This window comes from Dipodomys ordii, unplaced genomic scaffold (assembly GCF_000151885.1).
Source record: "Dipodomys ordii isolate 6190 unplaced genomic scaffold, Dord_2.0 Scaffold205, whole genome shotgun sequence".
Classification (NCBI taxonomy): Eukaryota; Metazoa; Chordata; class Mammalia; order Rodentia; family Heteromyidae; genus Dipodomys; species Dipodomys ordii.
This window is the reverse complement of record NW_012267421.1, coordinates 417,553-441,609: the sequence shown is the minus strand read 5'-3', so window position 1 is coordinate 441,609 and position 24,057 is coordinate 417,553. Positions and strand designations below refer to the sequence as shown.

Here is a 24,057-nt window from a genome sequence, read left to right as displayed (position 1 = left end):
GCAAAAAGAAAAAAGCCGGAAGTGGCGCTGTGGCTCAAGTGGTAGAGCGCTAGCCTTGAGCTGAAGAGCTGAGGGACAGTGCCCAGGCCCAGAGTTCGGGCCCCATGACCGGACCAAAAAAAAAAAAAAAACTATTCTTCCAATACACTTCAAGCTACAGGAAATAAAAAGGGCAGTATTGGAAATTACCTTTCAGTATGAGCACACATTTAGGAAAAGAAATAAACAAAAAACAGGCACTGTCTTAAACATATTCACTAAATTTATGGCTGTGGTATTAGAATTTCTATATTCTCTTCAAATTTTCTACAAGATGGTTATTTCATAAAACTTTAAATAAATTCAGAAGATTTCTTGTTTGCTTATTATTTTTATAAATTTACCATATAGTGTTTTCTGGAATCTCTTCACACTGACCATGTCTTTTGTTAACTGAAATGTTTTTCCTTCAGTTTCAACAGTGAATTCCCTATAAAACACACATTACATATTAGTTAAAACATGTCCCAGTGCCTGAAAGTTTTACAGATTAATAAACTGCTTTTCATTTTGTGTATAGCACAGCTCAGTCAATTCTTTATTTCATAAGAAACACCAAATTAAGCATGACCCTATGAATGGCATACAGTAACATTCTAGAGAAGTAGTCACAAATTTGACTAGTTCTATAAAACTGCACATATGACTTAATAAAGTCTGTTGGTAAAATGCCCTTCTCAATACTGTCCAAACAAATGGACAGCAAGCCAGCTTGTCAACTTACAAAAATAGTCCCAAAGCTCCCACAAAATTTCCAAAATAAATGGACGTGGTGATAAAGATAGCTGAAAAGAAGTTTAATGATTGAGATCGATGTAAATTATCTCCCCCACACTGCTGGCTGTCATATGTTCATTTCCTCAGAGACATCCATTTGGTTTTAGACTGCAAGAAATCACCATTACAAACCACTTCATGTAACAGTGACATTTCAGCTTGTTTCCTCATATAATGAAGATCTGCTTGGATTTCTCAGGCCTTCCAGCAGCTCAGAACTAAGAAAGAGCGACCCCGTGTGGTACTAGCTCTTCCCACAACTGCACTTTGCTGGTTGACTTAGTAGGCCCTGCTTCACAGCTCCTCCTGGAGTCTGTGCAGGCATTTGAGGTGTCCCTGCCCACAGAACCAGGTGTTAAGTAAGTATCCTGTGAACACAGTGCAGCTCAGGTAACAGCAACAAAACAGCTTCAGTCAGGAAGCAGATGGCTGGCTAACTGACTTGTTTGTAGATAACAATGAAGAGATGTGATTTTGTGCTGCTGTCCATTACATAATGAACATTCTGGAAGACTACAGCAGTAGTAGTTTTCCTGCTGAGATGGTAAGTGCCTTCAGTTTGAAAAAGTTGATCTTACTATACTGCTCATGCAAGCAACATGCACAGCCCAGAGGTTCCCCTGGGTCCTTACTTTTCTGACTCTAGCCCAGTCAACCACTTCCTGGCTATCCTTCACTGTGAGCCAGACTGCCTTAAAGATATAAGCTCTTGTTTGAGGCCTCTTTTATTAGCCTAACTTTGGTGAAAAGATCAACAAACTTTCTCTGTAAAAGCCCAGATATGACATATTTCAGGGTTTGCAGACCCTATTTCTTCAGTCTTTGTGTTTGTTTTGTGTATCTGTTCTTTTAGTAAACAACTCCATGAAAATAAAAACCATTCTTAGTGAGAGGAGTGCATTAAAAAGGAAGAAATTTAAAGTATAAAGAATGTATATTCTGGTTATTAGAATGTGTTTTATAAAGGGCAATTACACTGAGTATTAGTCTGATACCTTCTAAATTCCTGTTAACTTCTTGTTACTGAGAGAGGTGCAGAAATCTCCACTAATTGTGAAATCTGTCTATTTTTTCCATCTATTTTATCTACTTTGCCTCATATATTTTGAGGTTCTATTGAGGCTATTATTTTCATGAAGAATTTTTACCTTTTCAATTTTAAACCTATGTATAATCATTGTAGTAAGTTTCCTACAGACAACATTTAATTCAGTCTTGAACAGTGTGTGTGTCCCTTTTTCTAGTGAGCAGAATATACCAAGATTCCTATGCTGGCTGTAATCCAGGAACACGTGTGTGTGTGTGAATATACCAAGATTCCTATGCTGGCTGTAATCCAGGAACACGTGTGTGTGTGTGTGTGTGTGTGTGTGTGAATATACCAAGATTCCTATGCTGGCTGTAATCCAGGAACGTACGCGCGCGCGCGCGCGTGCGTGCGTGCGTGCGTGCGTGTGTGTGTGTGTGTGTGTGTGTTTAGGTACTATCCCTAAGGCATTTTTCTCAAGGATAGTGCTCTACCACTTGAACCTCAGCTCCACTTCTGGCTTTTTGTTGGTTAACTGGAAATAAGAGTCTCAAGGACTTTCCTGCCTGGGCTGGTTTTGAATCATGATCCTCGGATCTCAGCCTCTTGAGTAGCTAGGATTACAGGCATGAGACACCAGCACCGGACAGGCTTGAACTTTTTAATCAGACTGTTTTATTAATGTAACTACTGCTATTTGGGGTTTAAACTGACCACCTGACCACCTTGATAGTTAATTCATTCCTACTTGTCCAATTTCTTTGTTCCTTTTCTTGTCTTCTGGAAGTATATCTTACCTCAAATTTTATTAGGTTATGCCCCTTTGGTCTGCATATGTCCCTCCCCCCGCACTCACAGGTAAGATATTCTAGAGTTTACTATGTGCATTTTTTAAATTCAGCATAGACTCATTCCAAATAATTGTAACACTTCACATATACTATTTGGTAATACTGATATGAAATTGAATATACAATATATATATAGCAACAACATATTCCCAATTCTTCCCACCATTTGTGCTATTAATGACTTATTTTACTCCATAAAAATTACACGTTTTATTAATTTTGTTTTGTCAGAAACTATAAGCCACTGCCAGACCACTTGCCAATAGTTCATGCCTGTAATCCTAGCTACTCAGGAGGGTGAAATCTGGGGATCATGGTTTGAAGCCATCCTGGGCAAAAAATCTATAAGACTCATATCCAATTAACCAGAAAAAGTCAGAAGTGGAGCTGTGGCTCAAGTAGCAGAATACTAGTTATGAGAACAACAGCTCAGGAACAGTCCCCAGGCACGCGCGCACACACCCACACACCCACCCACACCAAACCATATGGTAGGGGAATGGAAGCTTTGTTGTTTTTTAAAAAAAATATGAATTCTATACTAGGAAAAAATATTTTAAAAATTAAGAGAAAATTCTTAAGTTCTACAGAGTATAGAAATATAAATATGCCCCAAGAACTTAGGAGCTTTAGAAATAAATTTGTGGTAAACATTTTCTCTCCCTCCTTTCCTTTTGTGGTGCTTAAAATCAGGCTTTTGTGCATCAAGAAAAGACCTTTGCATTCCATTTCAAAGCTATTTCCAGGTTGACACAAAGATCCCAGCGAAGACAGTTTACATGTAGCCAAGAGATATCTGTTACATGCAACAACAACAACAAAAAACTACTAAAGATACACAAGAGGATAGCAGTTTGGAGCCAGCCCAGGCAATTAACCACCAAACCAGAAGTGGAGCTGTGGCTCAAAGTGGTAGAGTGCTAGCCTTGAGCAAAAAGAGCTCAGGGACAGTACCCAGGCCCTGAGTTCAAGCCCTACAACCAACAAAAAACAAAAAAAAATAAAAAGCTAAAGAAGCTAATCTCACCCTACCTTTCAGAACCTGGCAAAGTATATTCCTGCTAAAGCCCATGTAAAAATAAACACCTTCCAACTCACCCTTTCTCATTCAGCAGCATCTCCATTTCTGTAATGTAACATTCATCACAGGCAGCAAGGTACTCCATCACCAGCTTTGCATCCTTCTTATATGCCTTACCAACTGCTCCCTTACTGGGTTCAAACTGAACAACATTCACTGTTTTGTATGCAACAGTCAAGGAGTCACAAAACACAGCACCACCTTAGTATTGTAGAAAATAATCTTGAAATCAGTCCACTTAAAACCAGTTCTTAAAACTCTATTCTGTCTTTTCTGGTTTGTGTGCAAGATGAAACAATTGTATACAAACTTACCTGACAAACCTCACTTAACAGTAAGGAAACACTACTAGTACAGCCCTTTTCACTTACAGTGATTTTATACAGGGATATTATCTGATCAACAATATAACCATACTCACATCTGAGAACTTCTAGTAACAATTTATTCACTGCTAAAAAACACAATATAGCAAAGTCCATACACTGTTCATTGGTCTACCCTAAGAGGCCAGCTCACCACCTCAGTGCCTGATAAATTAGGAACACTTCTACTTTTCTACCTTTCAGACAAAATTAACTAAGTTACATTATTTATCAAAAAAAGACACTCATTTAGCCAGTCACCAGTGGCTCACTTCTGTAATCCTAGCTATTCAGGAGGCTGAGATCTAAGGATTACAGTTCAAAGCCAGCCGGGGCAGGAAAGTCCATGAGACTCTTATCTCCAATAAACTACTAGAAAACCAGAAGTGGAGCTGTGGCTCAAGTGGCAGAGCACTTGCCTTGAGCTGAAAAGCACAGGACAGTTCCCAGGCCCAGAGTTCAAGCCCCACAACCACTCCCCCACCCCAAAAAAAACAGACACTCATGTTATAGAGAAGGAATATGCACCAGGTGTCTTTTGTGGGAGAGCATACAGGAGCCTACCTAGAGGAAATACCCAAGGACAACTGGGTGGCACGCAAAAGACCTTGAGAGAATTTCTAATGTGTTTGTTCAGTGGGCCGAAGACAAACTAGCAAATTGTGGAGCCCTGAGCTTGGGATGAGTGACAAGAAGGATATGGGTTCTTTAAGTGGTTTCTCCGCCACTAGGGGCACTTTGGTTGCTTTCGCATGACAGGAGAGGTCATAACAGGAACGATCAGCACATCCCACAATCTCGATCCAGCCCTAAGAAGAAGCAGGGTGAATGAGAACATTTTAACAATCCCCATCCAGCCCTAGGAAGAAGCAAGGTATATGAGAACATTTGTAACAACCCCCATCCAGCCCTTAGAAGGAGCAGGTCTATGAAAACATGTCGTTCACAATGGCTTTGTTCACACAGGAATGCAGACTGTAACTGACTCTTTCAAACATTCAATTTAGATACAATACCTCCAATCTGATTTTCTGATTTTACAGATTTTGAAAATAAAAATAATTTCAGATGTTAGGCTCACCACCATAAAAGAATCTAACTCCCACTGTACACAGGTGGTCTTATTTATCTGATTGACATTGTCATATTTCAACTGTGGGGTAAACTAAACAAATTGTCTAAACTAACAGATTATATTAATTGTTTCCTAATCCCAACAGATTGTAGTGTTTTTATATCCCATAAAGTAAAACACATTAAGACCAACAGTATTGAGATTCATGTATATTATGTTGGCATGCATATGTGTGCAATTCATAGGTCTATGTAGCTACAAAACAAAAAACAACAGGGGCATATGACAGAGAATGTAGGCTACAAAACCCAAAAGATTCATTTCTTGGTCCTGAATGGAAACAATCCATGATACACATGGGGAAGAGGTGTACGGTTGGAAATGGCAGGTTTAGCCCTGTGGTATCTATGTGGCTAAAGAGCTTTCCAGGTACCTTGTCACAGAATCAGCTACCACCACAATGTCTCGTTCTAAGCTTTGTGCTCAGGCTCAGATTCAGGGGAAGGGCTGGGACTCAGAGGGAATATGACCTATAGACATTTGAATTTATTTATTTATTTAGGTTGGGGGGCTTGAACTCTGGGTCTGGGTGCTGTCCCTCAGCTCTTCTGCTCAAGGTTAGCACTCTACCACTTGAGCCACGACGCCACTTCCCGTTTTCTGGTGGTTTATTGGAGATAAGAGTTTCACAGACTTTCCTGACTGGGCTGACTTTGAACTGCGATCCTCAGATCTCAGCCTCCTGAGTAGCTAGGATTACAGGCATGAGCCACCAGTACCCCGCTAGACCACTGAATTTTTACTAAATAAGTGGAATGTGTTCAAGATCAAATCTACTAGTTTATCTCCTAAGTTAACAAAAAAATACTCTTGAAGCTGAGAGTACTGCAACTTCCTTGACTCAACCCTATGGCCATGTGCAATGAAGCTAAGAACACTAAAACTTCCTTGACTCAGCCCTATGGCTATGTGAAATGAAACGAAGAGCATTGAAACTTCCTTAACTCAGCCCTATGGCTGTGTGCACTGAAACTTCCTGGACTTAGTCCTACGGCATGTATACTGCTTGCCAGAAAGCTATCAGGAGCAGGCTGTCCCACCTGATCTCCACTCGGGATACTACCCCTTCATGGTAGCTCACACCTGTGCCACCTCATCCTTAAATGTTCTGTGTAAGGTACTCCTCGAATCCCACAGGTGTCTTCCTGTTACACAGAGCAGCCCTCTCCCTCACAAGAAAGCAAGGGTCAACTGCAGTTTCTGTTTTGTTCTAAAAGGTTATCTCCTGCCAAGTTTTATTGACTCACACCTGTAATCCTAGCTATTTAAGAGGTTGAGATCTAGCCGGGTGCTGGTGGCTCATGCCTGTAATCCTAGCTACTCAGGAGGCTGAGATCTGAGGATCGCGGTTCAAAGCCAGCCTGGGCAGGAGAGACCGTGAGACTCCTATCTCCAATAAACCACCAGAAAAAAACCGGAAGTGGCACTGTAGCTCAAGTCGTAGAGTGCTCGCCTTGAGCTGAAGAGCTGAGGGACAGGCCCAGAGTTCAAGCCCCACGACTGACAAAAAAAAAAAAAAAAGAGGTTGAGATCTGGGGCTAGGAAGGTGGCACAATGGTAGAATGCTTGCTTTGCATTCATGAGGCCTTGGGTTCGATTCCTCAGCTCCACAAAAGCCAAAAAAGCCAGAAGTGGTGCTGTGGCTCAAGTGGTAGAGCGCTAGCCTTGAGCTGAAGAACTGAAGGTTAGCGCCCAGGCCCAGAGTTCAGGCCCCACAACTGACAAAAAAAAAAAAAAAAGAAGTTAAGATCTGTAGTTCATGGTTCAAAGCCAGCCCAGGCAGGAAAGTCTGTGAGAGTCTGATCTCCAATTAACCACCAGAAAACTAGAAGTAGAGCTGTGGCTCAAAGTGGTAGAGTACAGTGCTAGCCTTGAGAAAAAGAGCTCAGGGACAGCACCTAGGCCCAGAGTTCAACCATACAACCAAAAAAGAAAAAAAAGGCCTTCTCCTATCTGATCTACTCTGGTATAAAGTTCCCACTGAGTAATTCTGATACCCACTTTCCCACCGCTGTGGAAACCACTCTCTACTCACATAGGAGGTTTTAGACTCTGCATCCCAGCAGTCACAGGCATAGTGGGCCATCTCGTTCTCCATATGCTGCCGGAAGCGGAGCTTATCTGGAGACACGCCAACCTTCGTGAGGTAGAGGTAGATGCGGCCAATGAAATAACCCAGCACTGAGTTGTTGATCACACCCTAAATCAAAAGCAGGAAAGTATGAAGCAAGGAAGAAAAAAAAAATCACATTAATACTTTTGAAGCCAAGTATCATTTTCTATTAACTTCTAAAACAAAACACTTGATATACCTGGTTAACTGTTTATTCTTGCTTACCCAGAATGTAATCTTGGTTATTTTTAAGAGTTGTTCATTCATATAAGTTAATAATGAAGTTCAAAATGTCCAACATACTCACCAGAATCAGCAAAACTTCAGCCTCAGACCACACTCCTTCTAATCCATAGCACAAGAATGATAGTCCTAACAACTCTAAAAATGGCAGACATTCCCTTCTGAGCAGATCAAACTGAAGGTACATGAAGGATTTTAATGGGTCTGTGTCCACTGAAATTCAGATACCCAAGACAGTAGATGTAATCTACAATTTTAGTACCAGACAGATCCAGAAGCCATCTAGCTTCCCTCCTTCCACTGCAGGGGTCTTCCTGGTGACAAAACTAAGTCTCACCGAGCCTCATACTGAAAACTTTCAGAGCCACAAGAAGGCTCACAGCTCCCTAAGGAACATCATCCTATCTCACTGTCAGCCACTGCTGCAGGGGGTCTTACCCACCCATTTCTCTAGGTGATTAAAAATTCTGCCATGTGCTAAGGGAAACACAACAGGGTTTAGAATCCAAAGGGCTTATTTTCCCCAAGTGGTAAATTTTGTTAAATGCAGAATCAAGTGTTTCGCTAAATTTTTTTTTCATGTTAGCTCAATGGCCCAGAAATGGGACATTCAGAATCTTTAACTTAAAAGTCTGCATAAAAATAAGAATTATAAATTCTGCATAAAAATAAATACTATAGGGACTGAGGTTGTAGTTCACTGATAGGACACTTGCCTAGCTTGCATAAAGCCTTAGGTTTGATCCTCAACAATGTAAAAACAAAACAAATGAAAATAAAAGCTAAAATGACTGGTAAAATATTTTGTCACCCACCACACAAAGAATTATACTAAGTGGTGCAAACTCTGAATTGCTATAATCTAAATTAAGTTACCTTCAGAATCTTACCTGTTCAACAGCATCTCCTAGGCGCATTTTCCGAGCAGACTGTCCGCTGACCTGGGCTTTTGCTGAATATAAATACAGGTAGAGGTCAGCTACATTCTGAAACTTGGGATGGTCTTTCTCATTGGGATCAACAAAGTGCTCAATCTCTGCCATTGTGAATTCTCTGAAAGCAAAAATTCAAAGGATAAAATCTGTTGTGTAAAATACAACCTAGGAGGCTCTCATTTTCAACCATGTCTATCCTGACTAACCATGCTGCCTATCCCTACCAAGCAATTAGCTTCCTAAGGAAATGATCAAGTGATTTTTGGACTAGATTTTTTTGGGACGAGGAAGAGGAGGAGAACATCTCAGGAGCTCACTATTTAAAATAATGGCAAACCTTTCTGAAATATTAACTCCTTCCATCTAGCCATATCCAAAAAGATTATTACTTGTAACTGAAAATAGTTTGTCTTTTGTGTGTGTGCTGGTCCTGGTGCTTAAACTCAGGGTCCAGTACCACTTGAGTCACAGCTCCACTGCCAGCTTTGTGGGAGGTTTTTTTAGTAGGGGGTGTTGGGAGATGCTTAACTGGAGATAAAAGTCTCACAGACCTTCCTCTCCCAGGCTGGCTTCAAACTGCAATCCTAAAATCAAGCCACCAGTGCTCAGCTTGAAAATAGTTTTAAAATGGCGAATAATATAGCATTTAATATTAAGAAAATACCAGTAGGTGTTGCACACACTAAATAGAGATGCTGAATAGTGACAGCCAAAGAAAATGGTTCTTCTCAAAATATGAGCAGAGCTTTTCATCACAATATGAATAAAATGAAGCAACAGATATTTACTTTTCACGGAATGGGACATTAAAAATTGATATGTCTTCTATACCACTTTGATCCTTTTTTCAATGAGATAAACAAGCGATTGATAATGGCACCATACAGCTGGCTTCTTTAGAGTAAGAGCTCTAATAAGGTGTTATTCAAGGCACAAACTGAACAAACCAGCCATCAGGCTCACTATGTAATGATGAAATAAATAGCACATAGCAATGGTTTCTCAAAGAGACTTCTTCAAATGGCAATTAGTAAATGTTGCAGGGCCAGGGCAAGTGTTTTAAATAAGCTTATGAATCAAAATCAAATCTCTAAAAAAAAAAAAAAGGCATGACTTTTGCTGTGTACTCTCATAACTATTTCAGAAGCAATGAAAAACTGCTGATAGGCAACCTAAAAACACTTGAAATGTATTGGAAAATAGTTTTCATTTTTAAATTTCATTTCCTAATGGCATCTCTTATTTGGTCCTACAGCATCTATTTCAACAGCTATCAAACATCTGTGCACACTGGGATGTGAAATGCATGAACAGTTTGTTCTCACTATAACTGGACTGACAAGAACTGAGCAGGCTGGATACAAAAAAGGCTCTCACAGGATCCCCAAAAAGTTTCTGTTTCCGTCATTAAATCTTAGCACAATGATGATAGTTACAATGCATCATATACTTGAATCTTAAGTATTCTTATCAACATAAAAATAAATTTTTAAAGGTAACTATATGAGTGATGGACATGTTAATTAGTCTACCTGTGGTAACCATTTCACAATGTATTAAAGCATCACCTTATTTACCTTGAAAAACAAAAAGGCTACACCCAGACTCTGGAAAAGAAAATACACATGGACCAGGAAGGTAGAACCAACCAATTGAAATAAAGTAAAACTTTAAAGAGCTTCGTATGAACCATGTAAACCTTCTAACTCAAACAAAAGGAATTACAGCTTTAGAAAGACTAGTTACCTGATACCTCTCATCAAGAAGAAACCACAGCACTAAACAAGCCAAGCCAATCGTAACTCCCATCAAGAGTCAACTCAACCCATGAAGAATGGCTAACCTGTTCTAGAACTTACAGAGATGCATTACAAAACCAGTCAAACTACAGACAGGACACAGATTAAAAAAAATATTAAAAAAATATTAAAAAAATGACCAATAAGCCAGAAAGCCCCAGGACCTCTCTACCAGTTAATTTCTGAGATCATTGCCCAGTTCTAAGCTGGTTTTTCTATTTCATAACCTTATATTCAGTCCTTTTAAAATCTTACCACTGCTAAGACTGCAATTCTTTTCCAAAACACTGGATTAAAACAAAGTTAGTGTTACCCAGCCCCTAAGAATTGGGAAAGCACATCTGTCAGATAAAAGAAAACAAAAGACAAAAACAAAAACAGAGGGGCTGGGAAGGTGGCTCAGCGGTAGGGTGCTTGCCTTGCATGCATAAGGCCCTGGGTTCGATTCCTCAATACCACATAAACAGAAAAAGCTGGAAGTGGCGCTGTGGCTCCAGTGGTAGAGCGCTAGCCTTGAACTGAAGAGCTGAGGAACAGTGCCCAGACCAAGTTCAGGCCCCATGACTGGAAAAAAAAAAAAAAAAAAACAGAAAAACCCAGACACAGGGAACTACAGATTCAACCCTGGCAAGTCTGTTGTTATTACACCAGGTTAAAGTTTCTGATTACTTCCTCCTACATGAAAGCCGAGAAGGGCTATTCTTATCCCTTTCTCTAAGGTGTGCACATCTTTTCTCCATAAACTTGAGAGACCACAGGCCCGAAAGTACTCCAGACCTCCCAAGATCAGGAAGGAGTCAAGGGGGTTGGGGGGGCAGGGGGGAGTCTGAGGAGCCTCTAGTGGGGGGGGGGGGAAGAGTGGATACTATGACTGAGTTCTCTCAAATTACAGCAAGAAAGGAAAGGAATAGGTGGATGCTGGAGCCAGGAGAAGATTTCTGGAGCCTAGAAAAGCTAACTGTGGCCATACAACCTATTTTTATAGCGAATATATCACTCAAAGAGCTGATTAAGAAAGAAAATGACAGAAATCACAAAAAAACTTCAGTCATAGTAAGTTTCTAAGTAAAACTACACAGTGCCAATATGTTACCCAAATACTCTGGACACCTCAGACTGAAGCAGACTTGAACAGAGACCAGCATGTGGCTGAGCTAGAGTAAATGAGAGAGCTTATGGCCCATGTCATAAAAGCTCCCACAAATCTGAAGGTTGTGTCCAGGAGACCTACTGGTTACTGAAACACACTCAGAAATGCTGTCTACCCTGGCACCTCCAATGAAAAGACCTCTTGTAATCCCCTCCCTCCCAATGCCACTGCCAGGGCTGCCTTACTTGTCACCTGCCACCCCATCTGCCACTGCCAGGGCTGCCTTGGTTGAGATGTCAAGATCTTGACATCCTCAAAACAAGTGACAGGCTTTAAGAAAAGACCATTAAGATCAGGTAAGAAGCTTGAGTCATGCCCCACCCTCCTTCCTTTTAAGTTCATGTTCCTCATGCCAAATTGCCAGTCAGGTCACATTTGGAGATTACAAGTGTAAAGCCTGCTTCCTGAAGAAGACCAGCCAGCCCACATTCGAGATGAAAGCAGAATATTTCAAAACAGCAAGCTTTCATCTCCAGTTCAGTCCAAGAGCAGTACCTGACTCGGATCAGTCCAGACCGAGGAGAGATTTCATTTCGAAAGGAATTTCCAATCTGGGCAGCAGCAAAAGGCAACTTCCCTTGGTTGAATTCCAAAAGTCGTTTGAAGTTCAGGAAAATTCCCTGTGCAGTTTCTGGTCTCAAATATCTATAAATTAAAGCAAAGCAGCCTGTTATAAAACAAAGAAATGATATTTTCTAACAAATCTGAAATTCTAGACTGAAGTGTGTGTGTGTGTGTGTGTGTGTGTGTGCGCGCGCACACACGTGTGTATGTGTGTTTGCCAGTCCTGAGGCTTGAACTCAGGGCCTAGACATTGTCCCTAAGCTTTTGTATTCAGGCTAGTACTCTGCCACTTGAGCCACAGCTCTCTTTCCAGCTTTTTTGGGGGAGGGGGGAGGGGATAGTTAGTTGGAGATAAGACTCTCATGGGCTTTCCTGCCTGTGCTGGCTTCAAACCATAATGCTCAGATCTCAGCCTTCTGAATAGTTTATTATGGGCATGAGCCACGAGCGCCCAGCCTAGATTGAAATCTTAAAAGTCTCAAATATTCGATGCATAAACCCTAAAGGTAAATTTCAGAAAGACATTCTACAAAAGTAAGTATTTACGTGGCACACATTAGAATGTGGGCCGAGAAACTGACAGGACACCACCATTTCATTACCGCAGGTCAATGTGTGTGGGAGCAGCCATTAACACACAGGCAAATGACAAGCTTAATTTCTTTAACAGAGGCCTAGCCCTCTTAACCACACAGTAAAACTATGAGGCCAATAAGTCAGTGTGGGCTAAGGGTTATAACAGGGTTCCCAAATCTCATCATCATCCCAAGCAAGGTGCAGGCTACATATACCTATACCTTCTAATATGATAGACAATTGGGTGCATGCCTAGTTAAATTTAAATTAACTAAAATAAAAATAATCTTAAAATTCAATTCCTCAGAAGTACTAATCTGATTTCAAGAGATCAATAGCCACATGTGGCTAGTGGCTATCATACTGAACAGATTGCAGAACCTTTCCATCATTAAAGAAAGTACCACTGATGTGAGCAGGGCTGGGCTATATTAAATATTTCTTTAGTGGTGCTACATTTGAACTCAGGGCTCTCTGCTTGCTTAGCAGGTACTTGGGTGAAGGCCACAGCCCTTTTGTTATTTTTCAAATAGGGTTTCATGTTTATGCCTAGACAGGTCTGGATTGCTATGACAGGCATGTACTACCCCACACAGAACTTACTGATTGAAACACAGTTCTGTCAAGCTTTTGCCAGGCTGGTACAATCCTCCCAGTCTCTACCTGCTGAATATGTAGGGCTATAAATGTGAGCCACCATGTCCAATCTAGATTAAATAACTTCTAAAGTATACTTCAGCAACAAACTCCATTAAAAAAAGACAATCATTTTTTGACTACACCTTCTTTTTTTTTTTTTCCTTTTTTTTTTGTTTTGTTTTGTTTTTTTGTTTTTGGGTCCGGTCGTGGGGCCTGAACTCTGGGCCTGGGCATTGTCCCTCAGCTCTTCAGCTCAAGGCTAGCGCTCTACCATGGAGCCACAGCGCCACTTCCGGCTTTTTTCTTTTTGCTTATGTGGTGCTGAGGAATCGAACCCAGGGCCTCAGGCATGCAAGGCAAGTGGTCTACCACTGAGCCACCTTCCCATCCCTTGACTGCCCCTTCTGTCCCATGCAACAATTATCAGAAGATACAATGATCACAAACTTGTGTTTTTGTTTTTTGGAAAAAATATACACTAAAAAAAGTGTATTCACAGCTGGGTGACAATGGCTCAAGCCAGTAATCCTAGCTACTCAGGAGACTGAGATCTGACGATTACGGTTCAAAACCAGCCCAGGTAGGAAAGTATAAGACTCTTATATCCAATTAACCACCAGAAAACTGGAAGTGGCACCATGGCTCAAATGGTAGTAGAACACTCATTTTGAGCTGAAGAGCTGAGGAACAGCACCTAGGCCCAGAGTTCAAGCCACACAACCAGTAAAAAAAAATTGTATTCACAAAGTATTTAAGAATGTCTGTCATGGGGCTGGGAAGGTGGCTCAGTGGTAGAGTGCTTGCCTTGCATGCCTGAGGCCCTGGGTTCAATTCCTCAGCACCACATAAGCAAAAAGAAAAAAGCCGGAAGTGGTGCTGTGGCTCAAGTGGTAGAGTACTAGCCTTGAGCTGAAGAGCTGAGGGACAGTGCCCAGACCCAGAGTTCAGGCTCCACGACCGGACCCAAAAAAAATAAAAAAGAATGTCTGTCATCATCTCTTTTTATATATTTACCTGCACTCCATGAATAAGCAATACCTACCCAGGCATGTTTCCTCCAGGCCCAATGAAGGTCTTGAACATTAAGTTAAAAGGTACTGGAGGAGAAAGATCATTTCCAGTAGTGGGAGATTTTACATTATAGTTCACAAAAAGATCCCCAAGTTCTTGTTGTCCATAGTTGTCGAGCTAAAGGACATGTCAAGAAAGTAATTAGTGTAAAAATGGAGAAAATAAAGCATTTATAGGATGTGAGGGCGATCTGGCTTCAACATCTGTCACCCCACTGATCGCCAGGGTTGATTTGGTTGATCTGGCTGGCTAGGCAAGTGTCCCCTTCCTCCCTCACTGCTCCATGTGTGTCCTTCCCAAAGCTGCATGCTCGGTTGAAGAAGACGACCATCCCCGATAAATTAGGACCAGTCTTCAGTCAAAGGTTCATGAGTAGCTACACTCCCCTGCTAGAACCTCCAAACAAGCTCTCAAGAAAGCATTTATACATACATACATATATATATATATATATATATATATATATGAAGAGAGAGAGATAATTCTAGTCACTGCTACAACTCACACAAAACTGAAGAACATTAGATGTGACCTAATCTTCAGAAAATTCATATTAAAACTATAGTCAGATAACACACATCCTATTTTCTTTTCATTCTTTTTTTTTTTCCTGGTCATGTGGCTTAAACTCTGGGCCTGGGTTGGTACTCTACCTCTTGAGCCACAGCACCACTTCCAGTTTTCTGAGTGGTTTATTGGAAATAAAGAGTTTCATGGACTTTCCTGCCCAGGCTGGCTTTGAACTTTGATGCTCAGATCTCAGCCTGCTGAGTGGCTAGGATTATAGACGAGAGCCACCAACGCCCAGCTACTTCTTTTTTTCTAAGAAATTAAACACATTTATAGGTCTGACTTGAAATTCATATACCCACCATTCCACAATGACAAATATAGCAAAATACATCTTGTTCAGTTATAATTATAGATTGGCAAGAATCTGATTGGCAAGGTTGAATTTTATGACTCTGAACAACTCTAATCCTATCTATTAACTTAACTATATACAACTTTCTTTCCTCCAGATATTAAGCTGTGTCCTAGTCATCTGTGCATCTTCCAATGGTCTGTCATTGTGCAAACTGATACTCAAAGCCAAACTCTGTAAAATGATGAATAAATTCCTACTTAAGAATTCCAAATAACTGTGGGCTGGGAAGGTGGATCAGTGGTAGAGTGCTTGCCTTGCATGCATGAGGCCCTGGGTTCAATTCCTCAGCACCACATAAGCAGAAAAAGCTACAAGTGGTGCTGTGGATCAAGTAGTAGAGTGCTAGCCTTGAGCTGAAGAGCTGAGGGACAGCATCCAGGCCCCCAGTTCAAGCCCCATGACTGACAAAAAAAAAAAAAGAATTCCAAATAACTATGACAAATAACCTAATAGTAAAGAAAGAATACAATTCATCACCACATAAAACTGAGGCTCCAGGGTCAAAAAGAGCTGGTACACCTCCAATGCTACCAATTATGGGCTAATTAAACATTAATTTAATATGTAACTTTCCTGATTCTGTATTATGTAAAACAAAGAGAATACAACCTACCCCACTAAAGAGGGCTACTGTAAAGATTAAGATATGAAGAAAATGCATAGCACCTATTCAGTAAAGGGAGATGATTAGAATTTATATTTGCCACCTTCATAGAAGCAATGGAAATTTCATTCCACCAAAAGCCAACTTACACTAGCCACCATGTGATCAGAATGAACAATTATACAATGAAGCCTTCTAGATTCTGTTTCTATAAAATGTCCAGAGGAATTTCACAAAATGCCATATTACACGCAATTAGACACAGGCTGGACCAGTTTCACTGACCTTCAAGACAACATCAGCCAGTGCTTGTCATCCTAGCTATTTGAAAGGTTGATATCAGGAGGGCAGCCTTCACAGGCAAGTTCAATAGCCCCCACCTTAATAGAAGAACCTAGGTGCAGTGACATGTGCCTTGTAAATGTTCTACCACTGAGTTACGTTCTCAGCTTCCTCATGATATTCTTAGGTTGTGACACACAGGATTTAGATCATACAGGGGGCTGGGAAGGTGGCTCAGTGGTAGAGTGCTTGCCTCACATGCATGAGGCCCTGGGTTTGATTCCTCAACATCACATGAGCAGAAAAAGCCAGAAGTGGCTCTGTGGCTCAACTTGTAGAACATGTCATATATGACATGTTCTTGTACTTGGTAAAAGGTCAGAAATAACTACATTTCTATCAGCTTTTGTCATCCCTTAATTTGGCAAATAAGTTACAAAACTTAAGTTCTGAAGATAAACGGGAAAAGCAGCAGTCAGAGACAGCCCAACCCAGCTAAGTGGTTGGTCAAAGAGCACCCAGTCATCCACCCAGTCTGCAACCAACACCAAACATGGGCCTCACAGCCACTCAAATCTCACAGCAGAGACTGTAAGTTTATTACCCATTTACAGTGACTTCTCAGTTCTGACTGAAATAAAGACTTAACCACAGAAGATGGGGAAGAAACTGAAAAGCAAAAAGAGATGTTGTGAGGGACAGGTAGATTCTGCTTCTTTACAACTTTGGCCATGGTCGGCAAATCCTAGAGACCTTTCCTGTCACTCTGAGAGTGTCTACAGTTCTCACCTGGGCCAAGACACTTTCCATCTCTGACTTCTTCTCAGCAGAACACTTCTTGTCAGACATCAGTTTCTGTAAATGAGCTACAACAACAGTGTTCACACAAATTAATTTCAATGATGAAAAAAAGTGCCAATTCACAACAATTAAAAACAAATCTAAGGTCACTGTTCTTAATTTATATAAATCCGTATTTCATGTTATTGAGACAACCATGATACTATCTTGACTAATTATAAAATATGCTCATAAGCAATCTAAATATAACTTTTGTAAATAAGGGACTGTCCACTTAATAAAATTAAAGTGTGTACATTATGCCCAAATAAAGAAATTTAAGCCGGACGCCAGTGGCTCATGCCTGTATTCCTAGCTACTCAGGAGGCTGAGATCTGAGGATCATGGTTCAAAGCCAGCCCCGGCAGGAGAGCCCAGGAGACTCTTATCTCCAATAAACCACTAGAAAACCAGAAGTGGCGCTGTGGCTCAAGCGGTAGAGCACTTGCCTTGAGCTGAAGAGCTGAGGGACAGAGCCCTAGCCCAGAGTTCAAGCCCCATGGCCAACAACAAAAAAAAAAAAAAAAAAGAAAGAAATTTAATGGGGAAATCTGAGGTAAATATTTAGTCTAAGCTCTGTATTTGAGTACAAGGGAGATGCAGAACCGTGCCTTTCAGCAGATGGTCAGCCCGGAAACACTCGCCACTCTTCACATCTTTCACCATGAAGTCAGCAAATTTGTCCACATGGCCAGAGGTCCTAAGTAACAAATGCCAAGTCAATATGTCATTCTCATAAAAACTGATGCATTCATAGATACTAACTTATTAAACAGTCACCCTACAATATGCTTATTTGTAATTTACATTGACAGAACTCAAAGACAAGAAATTTGCATGTCTATAATGGGAGTCTATATGTTTCCCATGTCTGTAATCCATGATAGACAGTAATATGTACCAGAGAAAATTCTTCCCATCTATCTGATTCTCTCGCAAACACTTCCTAGGCTACACTTTTTTACAAATTATATAAAATTTCAGCCTATGGAATATTCTTGAAAGGACACTATATCCTAAGATCACAAAGCAAATCTCTGCAAGTTAAAAAAAACTTTCTACAGTTTAGGATTAAGTAATTCATGTCTATTCTATTATCATTAGTGATTTAAACAAAGGCCAAAATCATCAGGAATCTGATGAGCAAAGAAGCTATAATGTTGAAGTTATATTGACATTAGTATTATCTGCACATAATTCCTATTAGTAGAACAAGCAGCTAAAAGATAAGGTAGAAAGAAATTACTCTCATCACAACGAAAATGATGAAGGAGCCTAAATAATGATAGTAATAAATACAAATTACCTGTGTACCAGGCAACAGTAACTGATAATTCCTCATCACAGTTGAAGTTTTACCCTACTTTCAATAATGTGGTAGGATTAATCTTATATTTCTGCATTGAAGTTTCAAAATAAATAGTAAAGTATTTGCTCAAAAATACATATACATCTTACCTTCTCAGAACTTAATACTAAGGAAATAATGAGCAATAAGCCTTTTAGGATATCAGATTACAGTAAAAATTCAGCAACACTGTAAAAACCTTTGTAATGGCAGTAAGTAAACTATGATGCATTCACAAAACAGGATACTATGCTGGCATCAAAAATGCTTTAGAAGGATACTTAATGACACCAGTAAATATTCACATACATTAGATGAAAGAAAGCAACATGCACTAATATTCTCTTATTCAGAAATGGAGAGAAAAAGTGAAAAGACAAATCAGATACAAATGCTGTAAGCAGTAGAAATGAATTTCTTACAGTATCTGTGAGCAACAGGAATGTATTTATTTTGTTTTTATGTATTTTCCAGGTTTTCTAAGTGAACATGGGCAGGTACTTGACTCTGCACATTGATAGGAGCGGGTCTTACTTAAGGACAGGCTCCGGAGTGAGCATGGTACAGTCAATCTCCAGGATCTGCTCCTCCTGGATAAAGTGCTGCCTCCACGTCTGAATAATGTTGTTCTTCAAGGCACATCCAACTGGTCCAAAGTCATACAACCCACTAACACCTGGGAAGTGTAAGAAACAGTATTCTTTACTTGTTACTCTGAATACTAGGCAAGAAGATAGGTGACATTGATGCCTGAGATCCCACATACCTCCCCAGAAAGGTTTTTAAGTCAATAATTTAAACCCCTACTGAAGAGCCTTACTTTGAAAAGGTCTCACTTCACTTTCTACTTCCTTACTTATAATTTCAACTGAGATTTAACAATGAAGTTGTCCCAGATACAGAAAATAGAAAGAAAAAGCAGACTATAGTGTTATGCCATGGAAAGCAATCTACCACTGAAGTTGATCTAAAATTTTAGCCTCCAATTTCTTAATATATTCCTGGGTATCTCGGCTATTATAGAAACCTCAAGAAGTTAAAACATTTAGAGGTCTGTTTTGTCAAAACCAAATTAAGTTTCAGTGACAAAGTACTAAAGGTTTAATACTGTCATAATGATCTCTGTTGGCTATGAAATACAGATATAATTTAGTCAGTTATATTCACTTTGTTACCCTCACACAGCAAATACCTGGGTTCAATTACCAATAATGCACTGAAAAAAAACTAAAGTATAGGATGGAAAGGACAGATATTACGCCAAATAGCAACTTTATGACTATTTGTATTCTGGCAAGTCATGTCCTTTTTTTTTAGGAACTGAAGACCAAACTCAGTGCCTTGTACTTGCTAAGCAAGCACTCCTCCACTGAGCTAAATTCCCAACCCAAGCCATGTTTTTGATCTAAGAATTGATATCATTAAAGACACCAACAGCACAGTATTCTTTTGTTAATCCTATACCTCCATAAATAGCAAAAGCTTGATCATAGAAAAACCTCCTCTTCAAGGTGTCTTCCATTTTTGTTCTGTCTATAATGTCATCTTTGGGCTGTAATGCCAGCTCCTATAAGAGAAGAAACAAGATAAAAAGTGTGACTGGAGAAGTAGATGGAAGTCTTGAGCTTAAGGTATCAGACTGTAGTTGATTCCTTTGAAGAATTAGATATAAAATCTATCAAACAGAAAAGATTTTGAAAAGTTAAAAAAAAAAAAAGGTGGAGGCATTATTCTGTCTTTGTCTTTGTGTCCTTCCTGTCCCTTTGAGGAAAAGATACTGTAAGAAACTCATGTGTTGAAGGCTTAATACCAGCTGAAGGCACTATTGGGAGGTGGTAGAACCTTCAAGCAGAAATCCTTACAGAGGCTATTGGGACTTTAGTTCCTCGTCTGTTTCCTGGTGCCATGAGGTGAAAGTATAGCCTACATCATACACTATCATGATGCTCTACTTCACCACAGTCCTAAAAACCAAACCAGTGGACTATGAACCAAAACTTCTCAAACTGTGAACCTAAAGAAACTTTTCCTCCTTCAAGTTGATTCTTCTCAGCTATTTTATCACAGCATCAAAAGCTGAATAACAAATACCTTTAGGAAAAAAATATAACCATTTCTAGTATTACAGGACTAAGTTAGAAGCTGGGCTTGGTGGTACATGTCTATAATCCTCACACTCAAGAGGCTGAGGCAGAAAATTGCATGTTTGAGGCCAACTCAGACAACATAAAAAGACTGTGTCTTTAAAAACAAATAAAAAGGCTAAGCTTATTTAAATACAGATACTGATAATATATCTGAATTTTTACTAGATCACTACAGTGAATTTATCACTTAGAACTTCAAATGAATGCTTAGCATGGTGGTGTACATTTGTAGTCATACTGCTTAGGAGGCCAATGCAGGAAGATCTCAAGTTCTAGGCCAACCTGGGCTATCTAGTAAAATCTTGTCTCAAAAATAAGCAAATGAAGCTGGGCTCTAGTGGCTCATGCCTGTATTCCTAGATACTCAAGATGCTAATATATGAGGATCACAATTCAAAGCCAGCCTGAGTAGGAAAGTCCATGAGACTCTTATCTCCATTTAACCAACAGAAAACTGGAAGTGGCGCTGTGACTCAAATGGTATTGCTCGCCTTAAGCTAAAGGGCTCAGGGACAGTGCCTAGGACCAGAGTTCAAGCCCTATGGTAGAGTGCCAGCCTCAAGCAAAAAGACTCAAAAGTAGCATCCATGTCTTGATCTAGCCCCAGGATTAGCACAAAAACAAATAAAACAAAAATTTATTTACTTATTTATTTTGGTTGGTTGTGGGGCCTGAACTCTGGGCCTGGGCACTGTCCCTCAGCTCTTCAACTCAAGGCTAGTGCTCTACCACTTGAGCCACAGTGCCACTTTCAGCCTTTTCTACTTATGTGCTGCTGAGGAATCGAACCTGAGGAATCGAACCCAGGGCCTATGCATGCAAGGCAAGCACTCCACCATTGAGCCACCTTCCCAGCCCCCAAAAATTTATTAAGTAGTTGTACCAAGAGGTTACAATTCCATAAGTTAGGTTATGAGTACAATGCATCTTGTTCAATGTCACCCCTTCAGTTGTTCTCCCCATTTCCCTCTCCTATCCCTACCTCATGTAGTTCCATTTTTTACATAATACACATTGAATATAGAAACTTCTTGCTCACCTTCCTCCCTCATTTATGTATTCTCCTTGCCCTCCCCCATTAATGTTTCCACTTCCTGGTGTTCTTTTTTTAATTTTTAACTCAGGGTCTAGGTGCTATCCCTAAGGTCTTTTGCTCCAGGTTAGTGCTCTACCAATTTGAGGTACAGCTCCACTTCCAGATTTCTGGTGGTTAATTGAAGATAAGAGTATCATGGCCTTTCCTACCTGTTCTGGCTTTGAACCTCAACCCTCAGATCTCAGCCTCCTGAGTAGCTAGGAGGTGAGCCACCAGTGCCCAGCTCTGGTATTCATTATGTTAAAACAGTGTATTAGTTGTTTTTACCCTTGGATCCTCCCATAAGTATACCATCCTTTAGTTAGTTTGTGTGTAAATGCACTGAGCCCTGTATACATGATCAAAATTAGATCTAACTTCCACATGAGAGAAAAACATGTGTATTTTGTCTCTCTGAGCCTGACTTTACTTAACATAATTATTTCTGGGTCATCTATTTCCCTGTAAAGAAAATATTCTTTATAATGGATAAAATTCCATTGTGTGTGTGTGTGTGTATACCACCTTTTTTTTTTTTTTTAGCTATTTTCTATTGTAAGCATCAGGACTGTTGTGAATAATGCAGCAATGAACATGGATCTGCAAATGTCTTTACAGTATCCTGACTTGTAATTGCCCTGGGTAGAGGTCTAAGAGTCATCTGGCTGGATCAGAGGGTAGATCTATGTTTAGTTTTTTGAGGAACCTCCAAACCACTTTCTAAGGCGGTTGTACTAGTTTGCATTCCCACCAATAGTGTAATAGAGTTCCTTTTTACATTCCCATCAATAGTGCAATAGGGTTCTTTTTCCCTACATCCCCTCCAGCATTTCTTATCATTTGTATTCTTACAGTTGGCCAATCCTACTGGGGTGAGATGGAATCGCAATATGGTTTGCTTTGCATTTCCTTTATGACAAACCAGGGGTGTTAAGCATCTCTTCATGTGTTTATTGGCCAATCTGACTTCTTCTGAGATGTCTCCATTTAGCTCCTCTGCCCATTTATTAATTGAGTTAATTGGGGGTCAGGTAGTTTCTTGAGCTCTTTGTATATTCTGGGTATTAGGCTCTTGTCAGATGTATAGGTTAGTAAAGATCTTCTAATCTGTAAACTGTGTTTTTATCTTAGGAATAATTATGTCCTTAGTTTGATATAATCCCATTTGTTAATTCTCTCTCCTACTTCCTGAACCCCTGGAACTCTCTTCGCCACCAGGCGCTGCCAGTGGCTCATGCCTATAATCCTACCTATAGGAGACTGAGACCTGAGCATCACAGTTCAAAGCCAGCCTGGGCAGAAAAGTTCGTGAGATTCTTATTTCCAATAAACTACTCAGAAAAAGCTGGTGGCTGCACTGTGGCTCAAGTGGTAGATTGTTAGCCTTAACATAAAGAGGCCAGAGATAGTACCTAGGCCTTGAATTCAAGCTCTATGACCAGCAAAAAAAAAAACAAAAAAACACAAAGTTCCTGCGTAGGCCACCAAGTTCTAATGTTTCTCCTATTCCTTCTTGTAGTAGTTTCAAGATCTCAGGTGTGATGAAGTCTTTATTCCATAAAATATTTTTTATAAAGAAAAAAAAATACTCAAACATAATTCTAAACTTCAAACTGGAGGCTTAGTGTTTAAATAGGTCTAGGGACAGCTATCAGATAGACAAAAGTGAAACCATTATTTCCAGGCATAAAAAAATTCATAAAGCAGGCACATGCTTTCCAGAAACCACATGCAGCATGCAACATCTAGGATTTGGAGGAGGTATTTCAGGTACCAAGTAATCAGGTTGTACTTTGAAAGGCTGAGGCATCTTCCAGGGAAAGAGAAGGCAAACAAATCAAGTAATATGTGTTCAGAACTTTTCTAGGTCTCTCTCACCAACAACCAACCCCGGATTGCTCCGAATTTAACACCCCAAGACTCACCTTCGCTTCCAGAACCCGCTTTCGGGCTTTGAGCTCAGCCACTGCTTTGTCTACATCCACTTGAGGTGCTTTGTCTTCTTTCAGCTTCCGTACAAGATCTCCCTAGTCAGCAAACAGAATTTATACTCAGGACTGGTTTTAGAAGGCAAAAAATAAGAGGAATGTATTTTAAGACTTTTAGAAAGGATTTTTTTAATAATGCAATTGGCCATTTTATTACGTGATCAGCCCTTACTAATAACTGAGAATCTCTGCCCTTGGCACTGGAATGTTCAGGATGTTCAGACAAGTTAACAAATGAACACAAATAACTACTACACATGGTAATAGTGAAAAGTAGTGGGAGTGGAGGTAGTCTGAAAAAGAACTCTACAGAGTCACTGAAACTAAAAACTCATGAAGTAAGTTAAACAGCATATTAGACGTAGCTTAGAAATCAGTGACCTAGGGCTGGGAAGGTGGCTCAGTGGTAGAGCGCTTGCCTTGCATGCTCAAGGCCCTGGGTTCGATTCCTCAGCACCACATAAGCAGAAAAAGCTACAA

The 24,057-nt window shown here is 40.1% G+C and overlaps 1 protein-coding gene across 1 annotated transcript in view; it reads right to left on the bottom strand.

Moving 5' to 3' along the window:
- Nucleotides 1-24,057, bottom strand: part of Gars (glycyl-tRNA synthetase) — a 48,960-nt gene that overhangs the window by 11,289 nt on the left and 13,614 nt on the right. The window contains exons 2-13 of the mRNA XM_013035156.1: nt 23,515-23,616; nt 19,832-19,934; nt 18,902-19,043; nt 17,631-17,719; nt 16,969-17,045; nt 14,337-14,482; nt 12,011-12,160; nt 8,522-8,684; nt 7,311-7,475; nt 4,842-4,949; nt 3,793-3,938; nt 384-469 (exon numbers count right to left, since the gene is read on the bottom strand). Coding sequence (XP_012890610.1) covers nt 384-469; nt 3,793-3,938; nt 4,842-4,949; nt 7,311-7,475; nt 8,522-8,684; nt 12,011-12,160; nt 14,337-14,482; nt 16,969-17,045; nt 17,631-17,719; nt 18,902-19,043; nt 19,832-19,934; nt 23,515-23,616 — 1,477 coding nt within the window. The remainder of the gene's footprint in view (nt 1-383; nt 470-3,792; nt 3,939-4,841; nt 4,950-7,310; nt 7,476-8,521; nt 8,685-12,010; nt 12,161-14,336; nt 14,483-16,968; nt 17,046-17,630; nt 17,720-18,901; nt 19,044-19,831; nt 19,935-23,514; nt 23,617-24,057) is intronic.